General features: G+C 49.5%; 1 protein-coding gene across 1 annotated transcript in view; it reads right to left on the bottom strand.

The window, feature by feature from the left end:
• The window catches only part of NYX (nyctalopin), a 30,220-nt gene extending 4,545 nt beyond the window's left edge, over window positions 1-25,675 (bottom strand). The window contains exons 1-2 of the mRNA XM_068395456.1: window positions 25,612-25,675; window positions 270-345 (exon numbers count right to left, since the gene is read on the bottom strand). Of these exons, the coding sequence (XP_068251557.1) occupies window positions 270-291 (22 nt within the window). The 5' untranslated portion in view covers window positions 292-345; window positions 25,612-25,675. The remainder of the gene's footprint in view (window positions 1-269; window positions 346-25,611) is intronic.
• Between the last annotated feature and the right edge of the window lie 561 nt (window positions 25,676-26,236).

Below are 26,236 nucleotides of genomic sequence, written 5' to 3' on the forward strand. Positions count from 1 at the left end.
TGTTTAAGAAAAAGGGTGAAATACAGCAGTAAGGTCAAAAATATTCATGAGATTAAGGAATAATCTCCCCAGGGATGATCTCTTTTGCTCTTTTAAATACTACAGTAATTCAGTATTTTAAAGGAAGAGTGAGAGACCGAAAAAAATGTTTGCAGAGTTTTTAGAAGGGTAAAGAGACAATGACTGCAATAATTGAGTATTTAACCTACACCTTTCTGAATGATCTGTCTAATCCACTACTGAGTAATGCAGAATAAAAGAATACTCACCATTTAAAATGATGGCAAACATTACCTTGATAATTCACTAGTGGCATTTCAGGTCTGGCAAGCAAACTTGAGGGATCTAAAAGCACACAGGAAGAGCAGAGACAGGTTTCATCCTCTGTCAGTTCCCTGCATCATTTTCCCACAATAAGCTAGCTCCATGTTTAGAAAGGAAGATGAAGGAAAAGGTCCTCTCCCAAACGCTTTCAAACTGATGAAGTCCCCAGCACCTTCCTGGCGTGTATCTTTCTTCCACCACTGACCTTCTCAGGGAATCCTGCTCCTTTTCACAAGCTCATCTGCATCCTTCCCACCAGCCGTGACAAGGGCAGGTTCCTATCATCTGAGGTGGGAAAAGATCACCAACAGTAAGAGACTGGCCATCTCCCCAGGAAATAGGTGCTGGGACAGAGGAGCACAACCAGCTTAGCATCAAACAGCCGAAAATAAAATTCCCAACAGAAATCACCTAGATAAATTGCTTACCTAGACGGGCAGTGGCTGTGTCCTCCCTCCTGCTCATGAAGTTGCTGTTAGCCATAAGAGTCAGTCTCCAAAAAGTTGGCATTTTTTTCCCTTGCAAGCTATCATTTAATGGCAGGAAAATCCTCTCTGTCAGAGGAGGATTAGCGGAGATGGAAGAATGTGTCTGTCCTCTAAAGCTCGCAAAGCAAAACAGGGATTGCAGACAAGCCAAACTGATGCTTTCTCCCCTCTGCCAACCTACTCTCCCCCCACCAATAAAAAAAAAAAAAAAAAAATACAGTCCAGAATTGGACCGCTGCCATTCAAACAGCATTGCTGAAAGTCATTACTCCACTTTCCATTATACCACAGCAGAGGAGGTGGGAGTGGAGGGTGCAGCCTAAATGTGATTAGATTTGGGGGCAAGCACAGGCTTATAGTTTCTGTTCATCAAGCTCTCCAAACCGACACACCTTGGGACTCTCTTCCCCCACGTACACTTTTCCAGTCCCAGGGTGGCCCACATGCTGCTAACAGGGTGCCGGGGTGCTTTGATTTGCTTTGCTGGGAATTGCTCCTGAAGGACAAGGAGATGCCAACAGCACTGGGAGAAGGGTCAGCAAACACAGGGAGCTTGCACAGTGTGTATGGCCTTGATAATAATGACCTCTGCCCTGCCTGTGAGTGTGTTTCACTTGTGATGCTGCAGCTGGTGAGTGGAAATCATAAGGACAGGTTCTGTATGTGGTGATGTTTTAGCATTCAGGATGTGAATTGGTTTTTAAAGCCTTTTCTGACAGAATGATGATGGTTTCTTTGGAGAATGGGGGCTGAATAAGTGAGTTATCTCAGCCTCCCATGCCTTAGGTAATTGCGTTCACCTTGTCAGAGGGAAAAATAGCTCTACTCTTTATTTCTAAGAAGTGAATTATTCTGCCTTTTTTTTTTCAGGAAATGGAATACCTGATGAATTTATGCTTGATACAGCAGGAAAGATTCAGCTGGGAACCAGCCTGATGCTGCTCAGTTCTTCCTGCAAATTAAAGCACCCAGCTACACCGGGTTTATTTTGTTTTGGCTTTTTCTCAGTCTTAAGGCATCTGGCTGGCACCTCAGGAAATCTGTGCCTGTCTAAACACCATGTAAGCAGCCTAGTGCTGGGGGGGGGGAGGGGGACGGGGGGGCAGGCTGGAGGGAAGGGGGTGACCCACATAGCACTGATTTTGCCTGAAGGATACCTATCCCCACCATGTTGTTGTACCAACCCTCCCCTCCTCCAGCTTTGCACTTCTGCACCTTGCACCATGCTGCTTTGCACAGAGGAGGAAAGAGATTTTCAAAGCCACACACAGGGGTGTTGCAGGCTCCACCATGCAGCTGAAGCTGCTGGAGACCTTGTGGGGACAGAATTGGGACCAGCTGGGTGCTCACCGGCACTGGGGCAGCTGGTGTTTCCTCTGAAGGTCCTGGTTCCCATAGGAACACCAGGAAACCACAATCCGTCTGATCCCAGAAAGCAGATCACGGGCCTTTTGGCCATAATGAAAACTGCAGGGGAGGAGGGGGAAGTACTATTCCCAGCTCCTTTTTCCCCAACATTTACCAGAGCCCTAAAGGTGGTACCAGAAATCTTGTCTCTCCACAAGTGCACACAAGCTGTAGACAAGGGGTGGAGGCAGTGGGCAAGGAGGGTATGTGAGACTCGGAGACAATTTGGCATGTGATCAGTCAGCAGCTCCCCAAGGACTAGACCTGCTGCTTGGTTTGCAAAGCAATAATAAATCTGCTCGTCAGAAACTAGGAGGGGCTGATCTGCACCAAGGCACCAGATTTCTGCTGAGTCTGGAGCTCTCCTGTGCCTTGCTGCTCTTCTCCCACGTGCACAGTAAGGGACCGGTGGGGATGGGACATGAAGGACCACTGAGCCCTGGAAAGTGCTTTTGTGATATGCAGAGACACCTCCCCCAGAGGCAGGTCAAAACACATCCCCTAAGAAGGGCACTGGCAACCTCCACGATGTACAATGGGGCCGGGGGGGAGGCTGGTAGGTTGGGGGGTTGGGGGCAGCTTTCTTAAACTGGGAGCTGTATGCACCTCATCAGTCACTTTTGGGTGGGGGGAGGATGGTGGCAGTAGGTGCCTATTGCGAAATCAGCAGCTGTGATGAGTCCGAGGCAGGCTTCCCGCAGAAGCGCCAGGCTTAGCTGGAGGAAGGCTGGCAGGGAACACCTCTTGGAGAGCTCCTGCGACAGGCAGCCTTGTGCCCAGCACAGATATTACTAGCTCCTGCAGGTGCTTCTGACAGCAGCTCTGCCATCAGCATCCCGCATACATAGCTTGGTGGCTGCAGCTATCCTGGAGATCGAGCCCAGCCCCACTCCAGCCTTTTCTACTGCGGGTGGAGGTAGGAACGGCTGAAGCAGCCCGTGTCCTGCCCCATCATGAGCCCTCCCACTCACAGCCTCACCAGCCACCCTGTGCTGGCACACCTGGAGCTCCTGCCTGTCCAGCAGCAGCAGCTCCAAGGCTTACAGCAGTATACTTCCGTGCATCACCTGTGGGCAGGAGCCTCGTTACCTCCAGACCACAGCACAAAGAAGATACGAACATCTCAGCATATGCACAGGGGGGAGGCTGGGGTGGCTGGGGGTGGGAGACACACTGAGGTCCCAGTTTCTAGGAAAGTCTCCTGCTGCAGGCAGCCAGCTGGTCGGGGAGCATCACCCTGCGAGTGTCTTCAGCAGAGCACTGCAGGAGCACTGAGCTCACCACGCAGCGCCTCCTGTGAACTTCTGCCAGATCTTGCAACTCCTGATTGGTTTCCTGACAACTCTTGGTCCTGAAAAGGCATGACAATGTGAGAAAGAGGCTTGGCAAGAAGTTTCTAGTCGTCTTAGGTAGAAAAACTTAAATACCAGAGGGTACATAAAGGAGACTTGCATTTATTCTTAAAAGAAACAAATTTGGGCTTTAAACCTCACCTCAACGTTTTCCAGAGCACGACTCACGGCTGGTTAATGCTGAGGGTTGAGCACACTACAGATGCTCACTGCTGGGAAGCTGCTATGGCTGCTGGGCTGGAAGAAGACTCAGAAGCTACAGACCTTGCCACTGGAGCTCTGCGCTGTTAATTTTTTTGCCACCAGTGGCTCTTCCTCATGACCTGTCCTGCGCTTTCTAACCTCTGGGAACTCAGAGAAGCCAGAGGTCAACATAGCAGTGGAGCCAAGCCCAGAAAGCAGCAGAGCTATGCTGCCACTGAAAAAAAAAATACATAGATGTTTATATTTGATCTTGCACCAAAAGAATTTGGAGAATCCAGCCCTGACCAGAGGAGCCCACTCTGCTCCGGCAGCGTGTGCTAGGGATGTAAGCCTTGGCACAGCTTCACGAGCTGGCAGCAAGGACAAACCCGCCTTGCAGGGCAAGCCTGCACGGACTTGATGCAAGATTGCTTCTAACAACCCATTTCTTCACGGCCAGGGACATTTCATGTCACAGTGGGTTAAGGATCTCAGTGTAGCTCCTGTTTCTGATATGCATTGATATGATTTAACATGATCAGTGGGCACCACTTCTTCTTGCAGTGGCTCAGCTGCAGGTTGAAATATTCCCTTTATTTTCAAGGGTTGGCTAAAAACACATGGTGGGACCCATCTCACCTACCTGAAGGTGAGAGAGGTCTCAGCTCATCCACTTTAGCTGCGTACCTGCAGGGGCCATCATGATCCTCAGCAGTGCCCATTTTCACTGATGGAGGATGACATGACAGCTGAAGGCATGCAGCTTTGGAAACACTTCCCCACACCCTTAGACACCAGTGCTGGGTTAGCCAGATCCCAGGCATTGCATGTCCTGCCCTCCTTAGATCAGTGAAGAGGCAGAACTGCTTGCCCGACTCCAGCAGCTGAACATCTTCACTCCCCTGTTTTTTATCTCTACGAGCTGCTTACATTCGTGGAAATAGCACAGGGGGATGAGGTCCCTGTGCCGCAGAGCACCCAAGCCCCTCCGCCCGCCCCGGGCTTTGGTTTCCTGAGCTTCTGTAATAGCGGCCGCAGCTGCCATGGCTCGGTGCATACTTCCCCTCTTCTCACAGCAGCAGCTGTGTCGTACATCTGAGCCTTTCCTGCGCACGTAATCGCTTGGGTGACCTTTGAAGTAGCTGCCTCAGCGTGTCTCGCTGGGGCTGCTGTTGTCGGCTCTGCCCCGTGGGACCCAGGCTGAGTGTAGGGTGGTCACCCAGCCGGCCACGCTGCTGTGTGCACAGTGTAGGTTTGGGGCAGGGGGAAGGCGTCCTCTGTGGTGGGGACCGCTGTGCTGCGAGCAGACAGGGCAGACAGGACAGACCAGCACGGCCGTGCTGGGGTTTGCAACTTCAGCACAGCCCATACCACCACCAGAAATAGAGCTTGGTGCATGCATGATGTTGCTGCTTACAGGAGAGACAGAAGCAGCTGAGGAGCCAACCAAGACTTCAGAGCAAGGAGTTAAGAGCCTTTCCCTTGTTCAGAAGAGAGGGCAGTTTTTCTTCTGCAGGCAGGGGTTTCGTCTTGTCTGGACTCAGGCTCCCAGACTTTGCTCAGGCATTGCTCCACGGCCCTGAGGGCACCTGTAGATGTTATATGGGGGGTCTCCCCCTGGGGTTTCCCCCCACTCCTGCCCAAGGGCCCAGGGGTCCTATTTCATCCCAGCACAGGGGCATCGGTCCCTGCCAGCCTGGGTGCTGCAGGTTGCATGTTGTTGCTGGCTCTCTGCCCCATGTTGCAGCCCCCTCGCAGCCCGCCCAGCCCCCTCAGGCTGCTCTGCCATGTCCTCATCGGGTTGCCTTCTGCTGGTCCCACCCCAGCTGGAGAAGATCCACACCGCTTCAAGAAACCCCTTGGAAGGGAGAGTTGCTGTGGTGCCCCTCGCAATGTCCTCCCCGTGTATCCTCAGCAAGGAGGGCTGCTACCAGCAACAGTGCCTCCAGGATGTCAAAACAGCTCCTGCCCTTCAGAAATAAACCCATGTCACCCCAAAGACCGATTCTGGCCCTTAATTCCCCTCAGCAGCCTCTGCCGAGTGTCCACATATGTTCTGCTGGGTATACATAAAACCGTCCAAGCCTTGACCAGCTTCCCTGGCAAGACATGACAGACTGAAGAACAGCCCGTCGCCCGGTTTTACATTCACCGTGCTGGCCTGGGTTTGTGTGTGGAATGCTGCAGCCCCACAGCAGCTCCCCACCGGCAGCAGCTGCCCCGCTTTCCCTCCCACCCTGAGCCGTGTTCCCACAGCGGCACAGGCATGCACACCGCCCAGCAGCGGGCTGCCATCGCAGAGCTGGTCTGAGAGGGGACAGATTCCTGAGGGACACCTGCCCATGGACTGAGAGCAAGGACAGTGCTGGGCACACCACGATGCACAAACCCAGCTCGAGGGTGAAGCAGCCTGGCGGCTTGCCTCGCAGCAGGGTGGGCTTGGCTGGCTGCGGGCTACCTGCAGGAGTAACTCTGGCGGGGCTCTGCACCGCCTGGTCCATGGCAGGAGGAAGCAGGGATGGGACAAGGGCCAGCAGCAGTGCTTGGCAAGAAATAGCCACCAAGAAACCGCTTACCCATGGGGAGGGTAGGGAAGCAAAGCCAACGAAGCAGCAGAAAGAAGAGAAGGTCAAGGTGGGCACCAGATTTGAAGCCCTGACCCAGCTGCTGCATGACGGCCAAGCCCTGCAGCAGGAGCGGAGGCCCAGGAGCCTGCAGCTGCAGCAAGAGTGTCTTCTGAAAGGGAACAGCACACTCTAGGGCAGGGAGACTGAAGCAGACGCAGTGCACAGCAAACCACAGGCTAGTGTATTTGTCTGCCAGCCCAAACCTCTACCAACGGCCCAGTTAGACATCATGCAGACCCCACACAAAGGGGACAAGGAGCCCATGGGATGGAGCATAGCTCCATCAAGGTCAAATCCTCCCACTGCCTGGTGCGAGGGCAGGACAGAGACCCTCTCCAAGACTGTCCAGGCCACTGGCTTTTACACCATCTCATGAGGTCTCTCCCAGCCCATCCTGTGGATGTGGTTTCACGTCTCACTCATGCTAAACAAACTAACATTTCCAGCGAGAAAGGAGCAGCATGGGCTGCCCTTCAGCGAGGGGCCGGGCACTTGCCATGGAAGCAAGTTCCTTCTTCCCATTGTAATATACCTGTATGGGTGCAATGCTGAACAACGATGTCATTGGGGTTATTGGGTGACTCCCCACAACACCCAGAGTAGGCTTGGGGAGGGAGAGGGAAGCTGGGCTCAGATCTGTATTAACAAAAGCTGAAGAGGAACTTGAATCTACATCCCCCACATCTGCGCTGCGACTCTTGGCCTCAACTAAAACTGGCCAGCCAGGCTCAGGTGTCTCATTTCAGGGACAAACTGCTGCTGGTTGAGCCTAAACAGGGACTGCATCGCCAGTCTTTCTCTGCGGGGTATGGGGAGCCCTGCCCTCACTTCTGCCTTCGAGCAGCCCTCGGCTCAGGGTGCTGCACTGCATCACCGCTCATGCCCAGCGTGTGGCCAGCTGTCACTCGCATGTCGCACCAGCAGACAGCGAAACTCAAGGCTGGCAGCACCCGTACCAGCCAAGCTGCTGTCCCTGCTGAAGCTGGTCCGAGGGTGCCAGTGGTGTGGGCACGCACAGCAGGGGAGCCCCAGGAGGGTTCGGGCTCATGCCGCTTCTACTAGCGGCTGGGGAGCTGCTTTGCCTCAGCCCTTTGTCATCTGCGGGGTCATTTCTGTCCTATGTAATGAACAGGGAGCTGCTAGTCTCCTGCTTAACTCCTCATGCTGTGCTTTCCACAGACTGCTGCCCAAGGCAGTGATTACTTGCAGTTCCTTGTTATCTAATGGGAAGGCTGCACAGTACACACACGAAGGCAAGGACACATCGCAGTGAGCTTTGCTTAATTCCCCCTTAGTGGCTAGCGAGGCCATTAATCTTAACTAAAGCTGCCTCCACAGCTACATAGGGGCAATACACAATGAACTTAAACACAGGACTGCAAACACCTTTTGAAACAGCCTTACTGTACTGAACGCACAACTGGCAATATGTTATTGAAGCCAATAGCCCTCCCAGGCCTCATCAGACAGTTTATTTCCCTCCTGGTGACCCAACTCTCTCACTTCCATGACAGGATCAGTGCCGCCTTCTCCCCACTGTATAGCATCAACATTTGGGACAGGTTCATCACTTTTACCTATCTATCTCCGCTTAACTCACACACTTCTGTCAGGAGCCTGCTCTGTAGCCAGGTCAGATACTCGGGGAGAATGAGCCAGAAGCTCTGGGACTCTCGGATCAAGGGATCTGGGGGGCTATAACTGTGCTGCAATGGGATTTTTGCTCTACCTGTCATGGCACTTACCCCTGCCTGACTAACACTTCTGAACACGAAGTAACAAGGAGCACTCCATCACGCCAAGCAGCTGTAATTACCTGGTAACAGATCTAAAAGGATAATTCTGTTGTCTGTCAAAGATGTTGGCGGATAGGAAAGGAGCCAATCATCAAATCAGAAATAAACTTCAATAACATAATAACCAGCACACAAGCAGAAGGTTAGAGCAGTATACACTTACAGATGATCTGGAAGATTTGTTAAATGAACTTATCATGCCTTCCTGAGCATGTAATGGCAATGCATTCATGGCATAACCAAGCCCAGAGCAGTCAAAGGACTGAGCTGAAAACACAGCAAGAGAACTTACTAAAAACTGTTCGTTATGGCTGAGTCCTCCTTCCAGCTAACGTTACAGTACAAACAGCCACGTATACACACCTTTCACCCATGCCCCTTCCTAGCAAAGGAAAGGAGCATAAGAAAGTCCCCAGTGCTCCTCCCTGCAGCTGCATTAGTAAAAGTTTCCCCACATGGTACAGTGCAACTGAATGGCATGTGTTGGACCACTAAGAAAGGACGTGTCATAGGTAAAGGACAAAGAAACTAAAGGAGCCCAAACACGGAGTGCATGAAACTCTGGTAAGAAATGGAGCATCACTCCAGGGTGCACCGGAGGGGAGAGGGAGCAGCTGCTGGGCCGGGAGCTGCCCTGGGAGCAGCTGGCGCAGCCGACAGCAGCCGTCTGCCACGTTGCTTTCTCCAAGCCTCACACAAGTTCATCTGCAAGGGGGTTAGATTCTCCAGCAACAGTAATACAGCTACTCACACATCCGCCACCTGACATATGCAGAGTTTTTGCATGGGTCTAAGACGATTAAAGCTGGCAGAGCTTGGGGAAGGGAGGGGAACGGCCACCGCTGTAGACAAGCACACATTTACGCCCCGCATGCTCTGTTTCCCACTCATGCCCTGCCTGTGATTTTTATGGGCTGCTGACACCTCCTCTGTGCCAACCCTGGGCATCGCCAAAAAAGCCCCTGTGGCCGTGTTACAGGCAAACACCGCAAATCCCCCACACTGGGGTGTATTTATGGATCGCAGAAGTACAGAACTTCTGCTCATGCAAAAGGCTTTGTTTCCTGCCAGCTGCAGAAGACCATGGTACCTGAAGGAGAAGGGGTGCAACAGCTTTTTCTGAGACATCAAATCAACAGTGACGGAGGAAACAGCTCCTCTGCAGCAGGGCGAATACTACGCTCTCGGATAGGATCGGCACTGAGTCCCAAACCTAGCAACTGGCAACGTGAAGAGAAAGCTCTACTCCTGCTCACTCAATAGCAGCAAAGCTGCAGCCTGCAAACCCCTTAACCATTTCTAGGTTGCATCTACAGATGCAGTGCAGGTTGCTCCAGGTTCACAGGAGCCTGGCAGAATGCGGGCGGGGGGGAGGAACCCTCTTTGCACTTGTCAGAAAAGCTGTGCTACAACAGCTGTGCTTTAGAAACAAGTGTGTTGCAACAAGCTGTTTGAGCTACCAAGCCCGATTTGAGTTATAACAGAGAGTCGGGAACATCTGCTCTGCATATATGGTAGGAAACAGAAAATAAACAAGGAGGTAAACACCATGCATACGAGGCAGGGGGAGGGAGATGCTGCAGAAACGCATTGATCAAGCCGAGCTGTGGGAAACGCAAAGGAGGGCTAGATGTTCAGCATTAAAAATAAATCACACCAGGGCTCTGCAAGACACCACAGCCCTCAAAAAAACTATGTTCTACCCAGAATTTCTCACTATAGTTATAATTTCCCTTTGATTTAGGCAGAGCTTTCATGCTTCTCCTGTGAGTCTTACCATGTTGTGCTGGGGACACACATTTGGCACGTGAGGGTGTGGGACAGGGAAGCGGGCAGCATGCCTGGCCACGCTGGGCTGCACCTCTCTTCACCCTGGTCCCAGCAGCACCTCCGGGGCATCCAAAACACATCCTCTCCCTCCTTGGCACTCGGTGAGTGTTCGCAGCAGCCACTCAGGCACACTCGGTGACAGCCTGTCCACGATCTCTCTCTCCTACCAGAGCAATGGGCTCGCTAGTGTAACAGAAATGCTTGCCTCGCCCTTAAATGGGATAGGGAAACTTTGCTGCTCAGGGCTGCTGCTATGATTTTTAGCAGCGCAACTTACAAATTGTGAAACAAAGAGCAGACTGTGGAAGTGATGAATTAACGCACCAAGCCAGGACACCCTTGGTCCATTATTTTGGGTAGATGCTTGGTAGGTGCCTTTGAGAGAGCATCCCATAGGGTCTGAGGGACCCTACCAGTGCTACAGGTTGGCTGCGTGTTGCCCAAGAGTCTCCAGCTGAAGGGCTACAGCACTGGGCCTCGCCACAGAGTATGGAAAAGAACACACATAGGTCCTTCCCTACTTGAGAGGCAGTAGCATCCGCAGGGGAACAGGACAGGCGCCAGGGCAGTAACATGGTGCAGCAAGGTCGGCTTATGCCAGCAAAGCCCAGATCCGAACACACCTTGTCTGAGACCCTCCCCACAGCCTCAGGACTGTGCTGGGCAGTACCACCTGTGTTTAGGTGTCTCTGTTCACACTTGAGAGACCTAAAAAGGATTAGGTGTTAGCCAGGGGATGTCAGCAGCGCAGATGCTGAAATACCCTTGAGGTTACAGGCCTTAATGTTTGATCATGGCGCCGAGTCTGACAGCATTCAAGAAGCATTTGGACAATGCCCTCAAACACAGGGTATGAATTCTGGGGTTGTCCTATCCCGGGACAGCAGTTGGACTCGATGATCCTTGTGGGTCCCTTCCAACTCAGGACATTCTATGATTCTATGATCTACATAGGAACAGAAGTACTTTGGGAGTCTTGAGGTTTAGGCAGCAGCTGAGGGAGCTCTGAACACTGTATTTATTTAAGCATCGAACATGCCCACCTTTCCATAAAGAAGTCAGCTGGGCATTTACCTTTCCTCCATCATGCCCGTGCATGACCGACCAGCCCCATCCAAATCTACTCCATCAGGTGTCACTGGGGCACTACTAACAGACCTTGCACTCCTCCACCTTATTCCTCGTAGGGAGCCCAGCCCTGCAGCCGCTCACGAGGGCAGTCTCTCCGGCAAGCGCTCCAACCGCTGTCCCAGGCGAGGCTGAAGAGAGCATTTGCCACCATTCCCCTGGGAGCGTGCAGGGACAAACTGTGCTCCGTGGCATATGGCAATAATTAACGGTTGGACTCGATGATCCCTGATGTCTCTTCCAACCTGGATGATTCTGTGTAATAGTTAACACAAGCAACATCACCCACGGTTTGTACAACCAGCAGGTTTTTGAGCGCTCGCCTGATAAATGGCAGATCCGAGCTCTCTGCTTTCCACCATACGGGGAGAGCCAAACCTGCAGCACTCTCTCCCCTAGAGAAGTGCCCTACCAATAGAAGTGACAGGCCAGCATGGATCAAAAGGAGACTATCCCCCCCTCCTGTCAAAACCATGACACTGTGCAGCAACACGAACAAATAATGCCAGCAGGCTTCTGTCTGGCAGAAACAGACTGAAAGAGGAGACCTGGATTTGCAAACACATCCGGGGGGCGGCGGAGGGGAAGCGTTGCCTTCCGTTTCCTGGACAGCTTCTGCATTTTGCATTGAACCAATCTGTAGATAAAATGCAGAAGCAGCCTCAGGAGCAGAGATCAGACCCCAAGAAAATTCCCCCATCCACCACAAAAACCCTCGCAGGCATCCCTTGCTGCTGCGACCCCTCATGAGGACACCATGACCCTGGCCCAGTGCCCGACAAACACGCAGATAAAAAATACAAGGCCCAGAGGCTTTGGGCACCAGCAGAGGAGAAGCTGAAAAGGTCAAAGTTTTGCACTGTAATTAATCTTGGGATGTTTTTTCTTTTTTGTCTTTCATGTCTCCCAGGCACATGGGAAGTCCACAGCAGAGATGAGGAGGGAACCCCCTCTCCAGGAGGCACCTTTGGCATTATCAGACCCCTGCCTTGACTACAAGGCAGCCTGTCTTCCCATACGTAACATGATGGGAAATGGCAAGACTAACAGAAACCCAAATCAAAAGACCTAAGTGTCTGCTTTTTAACAACTCTGACATAAGGCAAGAAAGCTTAACCAGAGCCTAGAAGAGCACTAATTATCAAATGGAAAATTAACAGGTAATTCGCCTCTAATGTGAGCTAATAATTTCAAGGGGAGGAATTAATTAAATGGTGAAATTAAATCACCAAGAATTTGCAAAGTGACCAGTTCTGATGGGATTCGGTTAATGAGTTATCTGATAATCATGTCAGCTTCACTTTCTTCTCCTCTGGACACAGGAGGAGAGACAGAGAGCAGAGATTAGTGCTGCCCCCTCCCAGGCTGCAGCCTGAGATGACTGCACCTTACTCAGCCTCAGCCTTTTTTCTTGACAAAACTTGAGCAAATGAAAAGCAAAATCTACAAGCAGACCACCGGCAAAATGCAGCTGTTGTTAAAAAAAAAAAAATTTAAAAAATGAGGAGGTGAGAGAGAAGGAAGTTTCCTTTACATAAACGGCTCACAGGGTCACGACGCACCCTCCTGCCTGAGGTCGGTGCCAAACAAGGAACGCAGTGAACCAGAGTCAAAGTCCGGAGCCAGCGCTCTCCAGCAAAGAGCAGGGGTAAAAGGTGAACGTCCCTCCCTCAGACACTTGGAACAAGAAAAAACTCATTTTGCTTGGGATTTCGTTTATGTTCGAGCTATTACTGAGTCTTGAGCAATGGATGGGAGGTTGAGGCTCTTCCACGGCCGTTAATAAAACCCAATCCGCACGGTGCCACCGACATGCTCCAGGCTGGGTGCGGGCACACAATCTCATTTCTGTCTAATTAGCCAGAGCGGTGTTTATGTCAGCGTCATACTTTTACAACAGCTCCGTGCCAGCTGCAGGAAGAGAAATGATCTCCAGCCTTGTAGAAACGCAGAGCCGCATGGGCAGACACCACCTGATCTCTGAAAGCCTGCCAGCACAAAAATAACTTCTCAGAAACACTTGAACACGTCTGAACAAGCAGAGTGAGCCAATATTGGATCAGCACTTTGCCTCACAGGGCTGCAGCATTTGCGATCCAGCCTTCAAAGCCCTCAATTTGGATTTGCTTGGATTTGCTGCATCTTCAAACCAATGCCCGAGCTCACCTACTTTCAGTTCTGCCATCTCCTTACATCATTATGTGCCAAATCCTCTAACAACCCTCCTGGATGGAAAAACACAACCATTTACACTTCAGAGTAGTGACTAACTTGTGGCACCTATGATGGGTGAGGCTCTGCAAGTGAAACCATATGGACACATCCGGGTGGAACTGAGGGGGGGAAGTTAAATTATCTAATTCATGCACAGGCTGTGTTTTTCCACATGTGAACAGAGGCCAAAGGAGGCACACTAAAAGCTTATGGTGCTCTCAAGAAATGAAATTCACTGTTGCTGATTTGTAAAATGATTCTCCAGGTGTTAGGATTTTCCCTGATACTACATGTACTTGCTGTGGTAACACAACCTGATAGCTCTGAGACATTTTGCAGTTTATGCCTGAATGACAATAATAATAAAAAAAGCAAAACATGAAAGCTGTCCGTGTGTGTTGGTGAGTTCACATTACAGAACAAAATATTCTCTCCTGGAACATGCTGGGTCTTAATGCAGATTCAACTTTTCTGGGTGACGCAAATGCTGTAAAACCAACTCTGAGTCATAGAATAAAATCACATATTTCCCTGAAGCCAAATAAGGACAGAACTCAGCCCACGCAGCTCTGACTTCCCACTTTCCTGGTGGTAACAATTTTGTTCATTTTCCCTTCTAAATGATACCATTTGCCTTGCTCTCACTGCAAATCGTGCGTTTCTTATCACTCAAGCCCATAGTTGGTGTGAACACTGGTATTGTAAAAAACAAAGTCCTGTCCCAGCATCTTCAAGGTCTAGTGTAAAGCCTTTTAGGTGCTCTCTGGGACTAGCTTTGCTAATTGGTATGAAGTCTTTATGAGGAACCTGGAAGGCATTCTTCCACGCTGTCTGTAGTTTTATTTTGATATATTTTTCACCAAGAGTTCATTTACAGCCCATTAGAGCCAGGCTTGGGTAGTTTATGAATATGCTTTTTAATTTCATAACACAACTAAATTGTTTCACCACCAAATTTCCCATGCACGAAGTTGGGCAAAGCCTTGTGCAAACAGTCTTGCAGCATGTAAATAAAGGCTTCAGACTGGATCTGTGGGTGGTGTAAATCATCATCACTCTGCTGCTGTCATTTTGCATCAGCAACTGATGAGAGCTTTCCACTTTGAAGCCTTAAGGACATTTTATTAACAGGGTGGGAGGAGTTGCAGAAGAGTTTTATGTAATAAACAAGGTGCAATGTATTTACAGTGCATGTAAGCGTATCGTTTCAATTATTTTTGGCATCGTTGATTTTCCTTCTCCCTGGCTTGACAGCATCTATGCACGAGAGCTGAGTGACTACGCCGGAAAGACAGGTTGTAATGTTCGCATGGTAACGCGCCATAAGTTGATCTAACCGTAAAGCAAATAAGAGCTATTTGTGGCCTTACTAGTTACTAACAACTCTTTAGGGTCCAGTTTGGAAGGTGCAGTGACACACCCTTGGCTTTACATTTTGCAAAGCAAAAGCCTCTTCAAGTGGGCGAAAATGTAGCAGTGCATTTGCATGTTGTTGCTGCCTGATGATTGACATATATAATATACCGGTGCCTGATTAAGGTATGCACGCACTCCTGGGTACTGAAGCCATTAACGTAGCAAAGCAAAGACATACTTGAAGTGTGGGATTCATAAACGAGAAAGAACAAACTGTGCTATGACCTACCAGGGCTTTAACTCATCCCTCGGCTGCTGCGCTGTAGCTTCAGCCAGCTAACCATGCTTGCACAGCTGCACCCCCTTGTCAGCCTTCTGTTTTGCTACCCCTCCTTCTCTTCCAGGTTACCCCTAGTAACTGAATATATTTACCGAATATAACCGAGGTCTCCAAGAATAGAAGAGACCTCATGCACATTTGACATTTTTGTGTGTATTTGAGGCATGTTTTTCCACTGCTGTTTTTTAAACACAGTAACCACAGTCTGGTTTTAATGCTCTTTTCTCCTGAAGGGTCTACCAGACCTCTAACAGAGGATACATCACCAGCGTGTCACTTGATGAACAGCAAAAGGAGTGATTTATTCAGCCGCTTTAAAACTCCTGTATCATTAAATCCAACGTAGCGCAAATGTTTGAGAACTGTTGAGAATAAAATATGTCTCTATTAAAGCTCCAAGATTCTTGTCTTTTTGATTAAAGAAAAGCAATTTTATACTTCTGAGACCTCCCACGCCATATTCTTAATAGAGGAAAGGCAGGAAATAGTCTGACATTCCCCGTTTGGGGAGGAAAAGAAACACTTCAAAGTTCCTTTATATATCATAAGCTAGCTAAAAAAGAAATGGCTGGGTTTTTGACTTACTTGCTGTCCTGGTTTGGCCCAAACCAGGCCAATTAGTCTTAGAGAAATCAAGGTCACTGCTAAATTCCTCAGTGCTTATGAGTGAAGAGCTGAAGGGGGGTTGCACCTGCAGGGAGGAGCAGACAGGGCTGGTGACCCAAGATTGACCAACGAGGTATTCCATCCCATACACATCCTTCTCACTTTCCTATTTATCACTAACCCACCGCCTCCTGGAGGTGGGGCCCAGGAGGGACAGGCCCTCCTGTCTCCCACTGATTGGTACCAGCTTTGCCAATTCTCCATTTAAAAGCCTGCAGGTGTGATGGCAGGGGGAGCTACTGCATTTTCCCCTCTGCCTGTGCTGGGGGGAGTAACTCTGCCTGAGGAGGATTCCCAAGCTCTCGATCTTGGTTTTGTATATATTTGTATAGATTTGATTATTTCTATTATTATTACTATACTCTTTTTCATTATTATAGTTTATTAAAACTGTTTTAACTTTCCAACCTGTAAGTCTCTCTCCCTTTTCCCTTTCCCGTAGGGTGGTGGGGGGGAGAGGGTTAACAGAGAGCGTCTGCCACCGGGTTAATAGCCAGCCCAGCTCTAAACTGTGACACTTGCCAACTTTAATCCACTGATAAGCCTGGAAAACTCAATGCTTTCACCTGGACATAAGTGTCCACATGAAAGGATAAGTGAAAGTTGCAGGTAAGCATCTCGAAAGAAGAGAAGGGGCATCGTTAGTACCCAGCCATCCTAGCATAATATCTGTGGTGCTGTATATGAGCTTAAACTGGCAGCACAGCAGTGACTTCCACTTGGACATATGATACATGTAATTCTACAGTGCAGCACTGTCTACAGTGACCACCAGGAAGCTTACAGAAATTTCCTCCAGGCACTGTTATTCGTCTGTCTAACTTGTACTGTCATAAATGCACCATCAGGGGGTTGTAAGTGCTGGCCTTTCTTTTCCATCAAAAGGAATGTTTTATATTGAGTTTTATACAAATGAGCTGCACAGCAAATTGGTAACAAGCCTTTGCAGCCCAAATATTTGGTTCTCTACCTGTAAATAGACACCATGATCAAATCTGAAGTTTACAGCCTAGGAAGGTCACTGGAGCACTCTGCCCCTATAAAGCTACACATAGAAGTATCCTATTTTGGCCTTGCACATAGAGGACTGCAACGCAAACACCAATGCATTCCCATTCCCAGGCTGCCAATGGATTTTATGCCCTTTGCTTTTTGTCTTGCATCTCCTGCTTCTCTAACTCATGGCAAAAGCTGCACCTCCATCTCTCAGCTACAAAAGACAAGGGGTGATGTGTTCTGACACGTCCAGCAAGGCTGGACCTGTCAGAACTGATGCCAGTGTTGACTGTGTCATTCTGCAGAGGGCAATTGTTACTCCTCTGGTCAGTTACCAGACCATCGTGTGCACAGTTTCACAGCTGTCATGCTGAATATTTTAAATGACTGGGTTTTGGCCAAGTCAGAACACATTTACAAACCCAGAGATCATCTCAGGACAAAACCTGTCCAGGAAAAAGCCTGTTTCTATTTTGGCACTGCAGCTTGGTGCAAGAGGGTAGAGATCCCAGGACTGTCACAGCTGGAGTCTGTTTATGGAGGAGGTTTAAAACACAGACTTAGCTAATCTCTGAATTTCTTAAAGCAAAACATACAACACCGGTTGTTTATTCCCCCCAGACAGGAATTTAATCAGATGATGTCTGTAACATCTGACTACAGTTTGCCAACCACACTCTCAAAGCCCACAGGTGATACTTTAGGGACATCAGAAGAAAAGGAGACCTAAGAGACGGCTATGAAGTGTCGTCCCTAAGAAGCTCTCGTTAGCATCAATCTGTATGAGTTATGGAGTTAATCCTCTCTACTCTCGTGAGTAATCCTATGTACTTGCACAGCAATTCCGATAAGACGCCTCTTAGGCTAGATGCTATACAAACATGGAACAAAAGGCTACAGGACATCACAGATGGGATCTGCATTCCCGGAGAGGTTTCCTGTTATCCCACAAGTCCATTGCTAGAGGTGGCTGGCATGTGCAGTGCCACATCATGACACCCTCTAGAGAGACAGTCCCATTTGGGTAAAGGAAATAAATAACGGAAAGAAGACATACCCCACAACTGACAGGGTGGGATGAGGTATAAAAAGATGGTCCAGAAAGAGTTTAGGCAGAAGTCCTGTGGTGTTAAAATCAAAGCACCTGGGAACAAGGTAAGTGAGAGACAATTAAACAAATGGAAGAAGTTTGGATCCTGGGACCTGTGTAGTCCTCTGCCTTACACCCCTGGGCAATCAGGGGCCTCATAATTTCCTCTGAACTTGCTTCAGTCCATCAAAACACACAGGAATACATGAGCAGTTGTAATACATGTGACACACGACTATACATCAAAACATGAAAGCTGGAACAAAGAGTGAAAGGTCGTGTTTGAATGTGCAAAATCCTTGTCCAAGGCAAACCGAGTTATCACCAGTTAAAAAGGAAAGACTCCTATGCTGTTTAAGCGCCCAGTTCCAAAAATAATAGCATATGCACTCTCCCATCTGCAAGTCATCAAGATCGAATGGGCTCAGCTCTCCGAGCAGTGGGCTGAACAGAAATACGCAAGGGCTGTCTGCAGCCCTGGCCACGGTGGGGGGGTTCTGCAGAGGAGCTTTCATGTGATGGGCCCAAGGGACGGACTGCACATGGGAGGCAAGTGCCTGAAAGGGACGGTAGGTAAATGCTTCCCAATCCTCCCACACACATGCCCTGCCTTTAAAAGGAAGCAGGGCTACTCACAGCAAGTATCTTTACTAGCAGGCCTGTTCATGCAAATAAGCACAGGTCTGTATCTAGGACTGCTACGCTGGATTGCGGGGCTGGGGGGGGTTACAGCTCTGGAAGAACAGCATCTTTGATCAAAACAGCACAGTCAGGAGGTACTGAGCTCTCTGAGCTAGATGAAGAGGCATTGAGCTAAGTTAAAGATTAATGTTAGAACTTCAAGCATAAATTAATCTCACTATTAGCTATACTGGGTTAGAAACGGAATTAATTTCTCATCACATTAAAGGGGCAGGAGCACTATCTCTGGGATTTTTAGTGTTTCCCACTAAAGGACAGTAGTTTTACATTATTTAAGCCAGCTAGGATAAGCCTGGCTCCTGTTTAGCCTGGTTTACTGGCACTTCACAATGCAAACATGCATCCTGTACCAGTTGGGCTAGAGATGTGAAACAACATAGGATGGAAATGTTCTGACACTAATGTGCTCTGCTCTTAATGGCTCTTGCCAATCAGCAATCACCCCGCTAAGCCTGACAGCCTTCTCTACTGCACTGAAATCACTATTTCCTTACTCCCTATCTGCTTCTTTTCCAGTTTGATCTGGAAAAACCTGAACATTTGTCCTTTCTGCCTGCTCCTTTATTAATACTGTAATACTGCCCTACAGGGAAGCTGCCCAACATACTTGAAAATGTGCTCTCAAAGCCACTGGCGACACAATATACAAGAAGAACAGAAATCAAACCCATCAACACTTTCATTTTAGCTCCTGCTTGGCTTGCCCTCCTGTGCCCAGCACTGTTCCAGGCTGGCACTCCAAGGACCTCTCAGTCTCAGTGGACCACCAGCAAAAACAGTGACATGGTGGGAACTTTCCACTGGGAGAAAGAGAAAAGCACAACCTGCTCCAGACCTGTTTCTAAGGGCAGCACCAAAGGTTAAATCAAGCTGGGTGGGAGGTACCACCCCACTGCCACAAGCCTTCCCTCGCCTCCCAAGGTGAGGGAACACAGATCTGACATTCAGGAGGGACAACAGGAATGAAGGGTAACACCAGCCACCCACAAGTTAAATGGCTAAATAACCCCTGTATTGGGAAGGAAACTGAGACATTTCTGTAGCGAGAGAGGATCAATTCAGCGATATAGGAAGATGTTCAAAGGAAAAATGTGGTATGTAGCTCATGAGCAGGGGGCACACTGGGAAGCTCTGCACGGAAAGCCCAGGAAAGACTCACATCATCACTTCAGTCTCACAGTATTTTTCTCACTTCAGCTCTTGCCAGCACTAACTAATCCAGGACATTTTCTCTACCTGCAAAGCTGATCGAGCATATCCTCCTGCCAGCCCGCAAGTGTCAGCAGCCAGCCTGCACCAGTGCCAACACACACAGCTGCCATCTCTCCTACCTCCCCCACAAGCCAGTGTCTCCGCTGTTCCCAGCCTAGCCCCCCACAGCACAGAGCCTCGCAGATCGGGATGCAGAGTGTGATCTGTTACACTCTTCCCACGTCTTTAACGCAGGAAGATCCACAGCTTTGATCCCATTCAGAAGCTGGGACGTCAGAGGGCAAAGCCTACGCTACAGCTTACTGGAGCAAGGCTGAGTTGCCCTGGTTTTTAGTCAGTTAAACATAGTTCCCCCCACTGGTGGCAGACCCACTAAAAGCTTCATTTACAGTAGCAAGTAGCAATACTACTACTAACCATCCGCTGTCTTCAAGGCTTGAAAAACCTGTCCTTCAACTAAGCCCCATGAAGCATTGGAGGAGGGACTGTCCTCAACTGCCCAACAGGAACACCAAATCAGAAGAGGTGAGAGCTGCTGAACTTTCTCCCCACTTGGCATCATCATGAAATTTGCCTTTTAAGAAAACAGCAGTGAAGGTACGGCAAGAGCCAGGATGCTTTGGAAATCCTGCCTCGACTGTCTCCTCCAAGCCTGGAAAAGTGCTTTGCAAGAGCATTAATTGAGATGATGTAACTCTAGAGTAGGCCTCAACAGAATCAGCCCTGTATAAGTACACAAAAGGAGACAAACCAACCTGGAGTTTAAAGGTTCGCTTTTGTTCTCAAAAATTCAATAGACATTTTCTTTACAACATCTCTGCAGGATGGGGCTATAAATCAGATATACTCTACGATCCACCTACTGAACACACAGGCTGCTGAGGCTGTAATTTCATAAATTGGTGCCAACTTTGTAAAATGAACATATGAAATAATACAGTGAATAAAAGAAGGCAAAACCACTGGCAGCCCATGTGCCCCTGCTGTTCACGGGAGTGAAGCAGCTCACCCCCACGTTTTTATTGTCAGATGGCACCCACACACGAGCCCTGAGCCTAGAGCACTGAAGGCTGAATTGGTGACACGTGGTATAATTTTGAGTCGCACTGCGACAAAGAAAATTGTGACACACTGATATGAAATGACGATAGAGCTGGTCAGAAACTCTTCAACGAAACTGCTACGTGTCTGTTAGAAAACGCCAATACTTCAGACAACATTTGTAAGGTGGGACCATTGTGAAAAGTGGTTCAGAACCGTCATAATGTCAATCATCTTCTGCAATTCTTTAAAAAATATGTTTTGAGAATTGGATTTAGAAACTAAAGCCATTTTAATGTAATTTTTAATAAAGTGAGCTGTACATCAAATAGCCTGAAGTTATCAAACAACCCAGAGTTAGCGTGACATCAAAGATACTGGTATTTTGATCCTATGCTCTGTATTGGTAGGGAGGAAAAGATTTTAATTTTAAAGTTGAAAGATTCCATGGAAAAGGAAAAATCATCCCATCCAGGTCTAATTTTAATAATACAGCATGCTCTAGTAAACAAAATTAAAAATAGCATGCAAATATAAACTAACTTCTTCCTCATTTTGGAGGTTATTCAGTCACTGCATTCCGGTATTTTTATACTAATGAAAAAATAGTAGTTTAAAAAAACCCTTCTCAACTTACAGCTATATCTTCTGAACTGATGCGAATTCAGATGCCAAGTAGTTCATAAAGCAATATTTGAGGACTACATGCAAATTTGATAGCCATATCCATTTACAGTCACAGAATCACAGAATCACAGAATCACAGAATGTTAGGGATTGGAAGGGACCTCGAAAGATCATCTAGTCCAATCCCCCTGCCGGGGCAGGATTGTCTAGAGCATATCACACAGGAACGCGGCCAGGCGGGTTTTGAATGTCTCCAGAGAAGGAGACTCCACAACCTCTCTGGGCAGCCTGTTCCAGTGTTCAGTCACCCTCACCGTAAAGAAGTTTTTCCTCATATTTAAGTGGAACCTCCTGTGTTCCAGCTTGCACCCATTGCCCCGTGTCCTGTCAAGGGATGTCACTGAGAAGAGCCTGGCTCCATCCTCATGACACTTGCCCTTTCCATATTTATAAACATTAATGAGGTCACCCCTCAGTCTCCTCTTCTCCAAGCTAAAGAGACCCAGCTCCCTCAGCCTCTCCTCATAAGGGAGATGTTCCACCCCCTTAATCATCTTCGTGGCTCTGCGCTGGACTCTCTCTAGCAGTTCCCTGTCCTTCTTGAACTGAGGGGCCCAGAACTGGACACAATACTCCAAATGCGGCCTCACCAGGGCAGAGTAGAGGGGGAGGAGAACCTCTCTCGACCTGCTGACCACACCCCTTCTAATACACCCCAGGATGCCATTGGCCTTCTTGGCCACAAGGGCACACTGCTGGCTCATGGTCATCCTGCTGTCCACTAGGACCCCCAGGTCCCTTTCCCCTACACTGCTCTCCAACAGGTCTGCCCCCAACTTGTACTGGTACATGGGGTTGTTCTTGCCCAGATGCAGGACTCTACACTTGCCCTTGTTATATTTCATTAAATTTCTCCCCGCCCAACTCTCAAGCCTGTCTAGGTCTCTCTGAATGGCTGCGCAGCCTTCCGGCGCATCAGCCACTCCTCCCAGTTCTGTGTCATCAGCGAACTTGCTGACAGCGCACTCTAATCCCTCATCCAAGTCATTAATGAATATATTGAATAGAACTGGTCCCAGTACCGACCCTTGCGGGACTCCTCTAGACACAGACCTCCAACTGGACTCTGTCCCATTGACCACCACTCTCTGGCTTCTTTCCTTCAGCCAGTTCACAATCCACCTCACTACCCGATCATCCAGACCACACTTCCCCAGTTTAGCTGCGAGGATGCTGTGGGAGACCGTGTCAAACGCTTTACTGAAATCGAGATAGACCACATCCACAGCTTTACCATCATCTATCCACCGGGTAACATCCTCATAAAAGGCTATCAAGTTGGTTGAGCATGACTTCCCCTTGGTGAAGCCATGCTGAGTGCCCCTAATGATCCCCCTATCCTTGATGTGCCTAGAGACAGCACCAAGGACAAGTTGTTCCATCACCTTTCCGGGGATGGAGGTGAGGCTGACCGGTCTATAGTTACCCGGGTCCTCCTTCTTGCCCTTTTTGAAGACTGGAGTGACATTCGCTTTCCTCCAGTCCTCAGGCACCTCTCCCGTTGCCCACGACTTAGCAAAGATGATGGAGAGTGGCCTAGCAATGACTTCTGCCAGCTCCCTCAGCACCCGCGGGTGCATCCCATCAGGGCCCATGGATTTATGGACATCCAGATTGCTTAATTGGTCCCTGACCCAGCCCTCATCAACCAAGACAGATTCCTCCTCTATCCTGACTTCTTCTGAGGCCTCAGGGGTCCGGGGCTCTTCAGGACAGCCTCCAACAGTATAGACAGAGGCAAAGAAGGCATTCAGTAACTCCGCCTTCTTTTTATCCTCTGTCTCCAGGGCACCCACCTCATTCATCAGTGGGCCTACATTGCCTCTAGTGTTGGCTTTACCTGCAATGTATTTGAAGAAGCCCTTTCTGTTGTCCTTGACCTCTCTTGCAAGGTTTAATTCCAAGGAGGCCTTAGCTTTCCTAGTTGCCTCCCTACATCCTCTGACAACAGACTTCTATTCCTCCCAAGTGGCCAGCCCCTCCTTCCATGATCTGTACACCCTCTTCTTCCACTTCAGTTTGCCCAGCAGTTCCCTGTTTAACCATGCAGGTCTCCTGGTACCCTTCCTTGACTTCCTACTTGTTGGGATGCTCTGATCTTGAGCTCGGAAGAAGCAGTCCTTGAATGCTAACCAACTATCTTGGGCCCCCTTACCTTCTAGTACCCTGTCCCATGGGATTTCCCCTAGCAATTGCTTGAAAAGGCCAAAGTTGGCCCTCCTGAAGTTCAGGGTTGCGATTCTGCTAGCTATTCTGTTCCTGCCACATGAGATCCTGAACTCTACCATCTCATGGTCACTACAACCAAGGCTGCCCTCAACCTTCACCGCCTCAACCAGACCCTCCTTGTTAGTGAGGATAAGATCCAGCAGCGCTCCTCTCCTAGTTGGCTCATCCACCTTTGCATCAGAAAATTATCATCAACGCACTGGAGGAACCTCCTGGACTGAGGATGGCTGGCTGAGTAGGCCTCCCAGCAAATATCAGGGTAGTTGAAATCCCCCATGACAACCAGGCCCTGTAATTGCGAGACTGCTCTCAGCTGCCTGTAGAAGGCCTCATCACCCTCCTCATCCTGATCTGGTGGCCTGTAATAGACACCCACAACAGTATCACCCCTGCCAGCCTGCCCCTTAATTCGCACCCACAAACTCTCAACTCGCTCCTGATCCGCCCCTGGACAGAACTCAATACGTTCTAGCTGCTCACTCACGTAAAGAGCAACTCCACCACCTCTCCTTAGCGGCCTGTCTTTCCTGAACAAGACATAGCCATCCATGACCACATTCCAGTCATGCGAGGCTTCCCACCAAGTCTCTGTAATGGCCACTAGATCATAGCCCCCCGACCGAACACGGATTTCCAACTCCTCCTGTTTATTCCCCATGCTGCGTGCATTGGTGTACAGGCATTTCAGGGAGTGAGCTGAGCACACCGATTTCACCCCAGGGGAATGGGAGGCCTCCTGGTCTACGTCAACACTAGAGCGTTGCCCCAGTGGTGCAAGCCCAGCTACTACCCCATCCCCCTTTGAATCTAGTTTAAAGCTCTCCGAATGAGCCCTGCTAATTCCTGTCCCAGAACCCTTTTGCCCCTACGACATAAGCCTTTCCCATGTATTACAGTCACGCCTGGTGTCTTATAAAACCAGCCATTATCAAAGAACCCAAAGCCCTGCCTGTAGCACCAGTCTCGTAGCCAGGCATTAATAGAGAGAATCCTACTATTCCATCCCACGTCATCACCTGAAAATGGAAGGAGGGAGGAGAAAACAACTTCTGCCCCAGACTCTTTCACCAACCGTCCTAGGGCCTTGTAGTCTTTCTTCATCCCCCTCAGACTACGGGATGCAGCTTCTTCGCCACCTGTCTGGAAGATCAGCAGGGGGTAGTAGTCTGTGGCCTTCACCAGGTTGGGGAGTTGCCTGGTGATATCCCTGATTCGGGCTCCAGGCAGGCTGCAGACCTCCCTGTGATGGGGGTCAGCTCTGCATATTGGGCCCTCAGATCCCTTTAGGAAGGAGTCTCCAACCACTAAAACTCTTCTCTTCTTCCTTGTGGAGGAGGTAGCTATACGCCTGTCAGGTTTTTCTGACTGTGGTGGGACCTCTGATATAGGTTGCCTCTCCGCCACATCCCCATTGGACCGGCTGTATTCCACTAGGGCTTCATATCTATTGCTCAGAGGCACCTGTGGAGGCAAGGTAGGCAAGGAGGGCACTCGCCTTTTGCCACGGCCATAGACTTGCCTCCACTCACTCCTCTCCTCTAGATTATTGTTTTCCACCTGAGAGGGGCAGAGTACAGGGGTCCCTCGATCCTGGGAGCCTTAGTCCTGCTAACTACTGCTCTGGGTTAAAAGAATTCAGTGACCCAGTGTAGAGGCTTGGTTAAGTGAGAAGGGGCACGATCTTGTGCCACTGAGCAGTCTGAGCAACCCAGGCTTTGAGTAAGGGTTAAGCCCAGAGCTAGCGACCTTGGACTCCCCTTGAGCAGTGCAGGGCGGGGGGCTCCATGGCGCCTGCTTCAGTGGGGGGGCGGTCACGGCTCTGAGTATGTAAATCTATAGACCAATCACAAGTGCGATCAGGACGCGTGATTAGCATGTACTCAGCTTACAGACTATATACCCACTGCGTGCTTAGCGAATAAACAGAGAACTTCCATACTCACATTGAGATTGTGTCGTTACTCTGGACCATCGCCCAACACCTGCGAGCGCACCCCCGTTTTCCCCTCCTTCAACTGGTAGCAGAGGATGGTTCCCTTCGGCGTGCTCTTTCCGAGACTGCGGTAAGCAGCGATCAGGGGGTGCTGGGAAAAGGACAGCTGGGAGTGGTGCTGCTCGGGTCAAAGAAGGCAGAGCAGACACTGGTTGGTGCTGCTTGGGTCAAATAAGGCAGAGCAGACACTGGAAGAGTTGGCCACTCAGCTCCCAGAGTAAAAAGGGCAGCCATGGAGACAGAGGCTGCAGCCGCGTTACTCACAAGTATCCTCTCTAAGAGAGGGAGCGAGACCGCAGAGAAACAGCTAATCAAGCTGATAAAGTTGGGCCAGCGCTGGGGACATTTTAAAGACACAGAGCTTGTATTTTCCGTGGAGGAATGGAGAGAAATGGGAGACACTATGTGGGAAAAGACTGTTGAGAGGGACCCCAAGGAAAAAGAAATTAAGGAGGTGCGTGGACTCTGGCAAAACGTGATAGAGACTTTAAAAACTATGAGGGCAGAAAGAGAGGTCGCCTGCGCGGCTGCTCAGATGCGGGCGGCACCGGAGTCCACCCCCCCCGCTAAAAAGG

Source organism: Nyctibius grandis, chromosome 2 (assembly GCF_013368605.1).
Source record: "Nyctibius grandis isolate bNycGra1 chromosome 2, bNycGra1.pri, whole genome shotgun sequence".
NCBI classification, from domain to species: domain Eukaryota; kingdom Metazoa; phylum Chordata; class Aves; order Nyctibiiformes; family Nyctibiidae; genus Nyctibius; species Nyctibius grandis.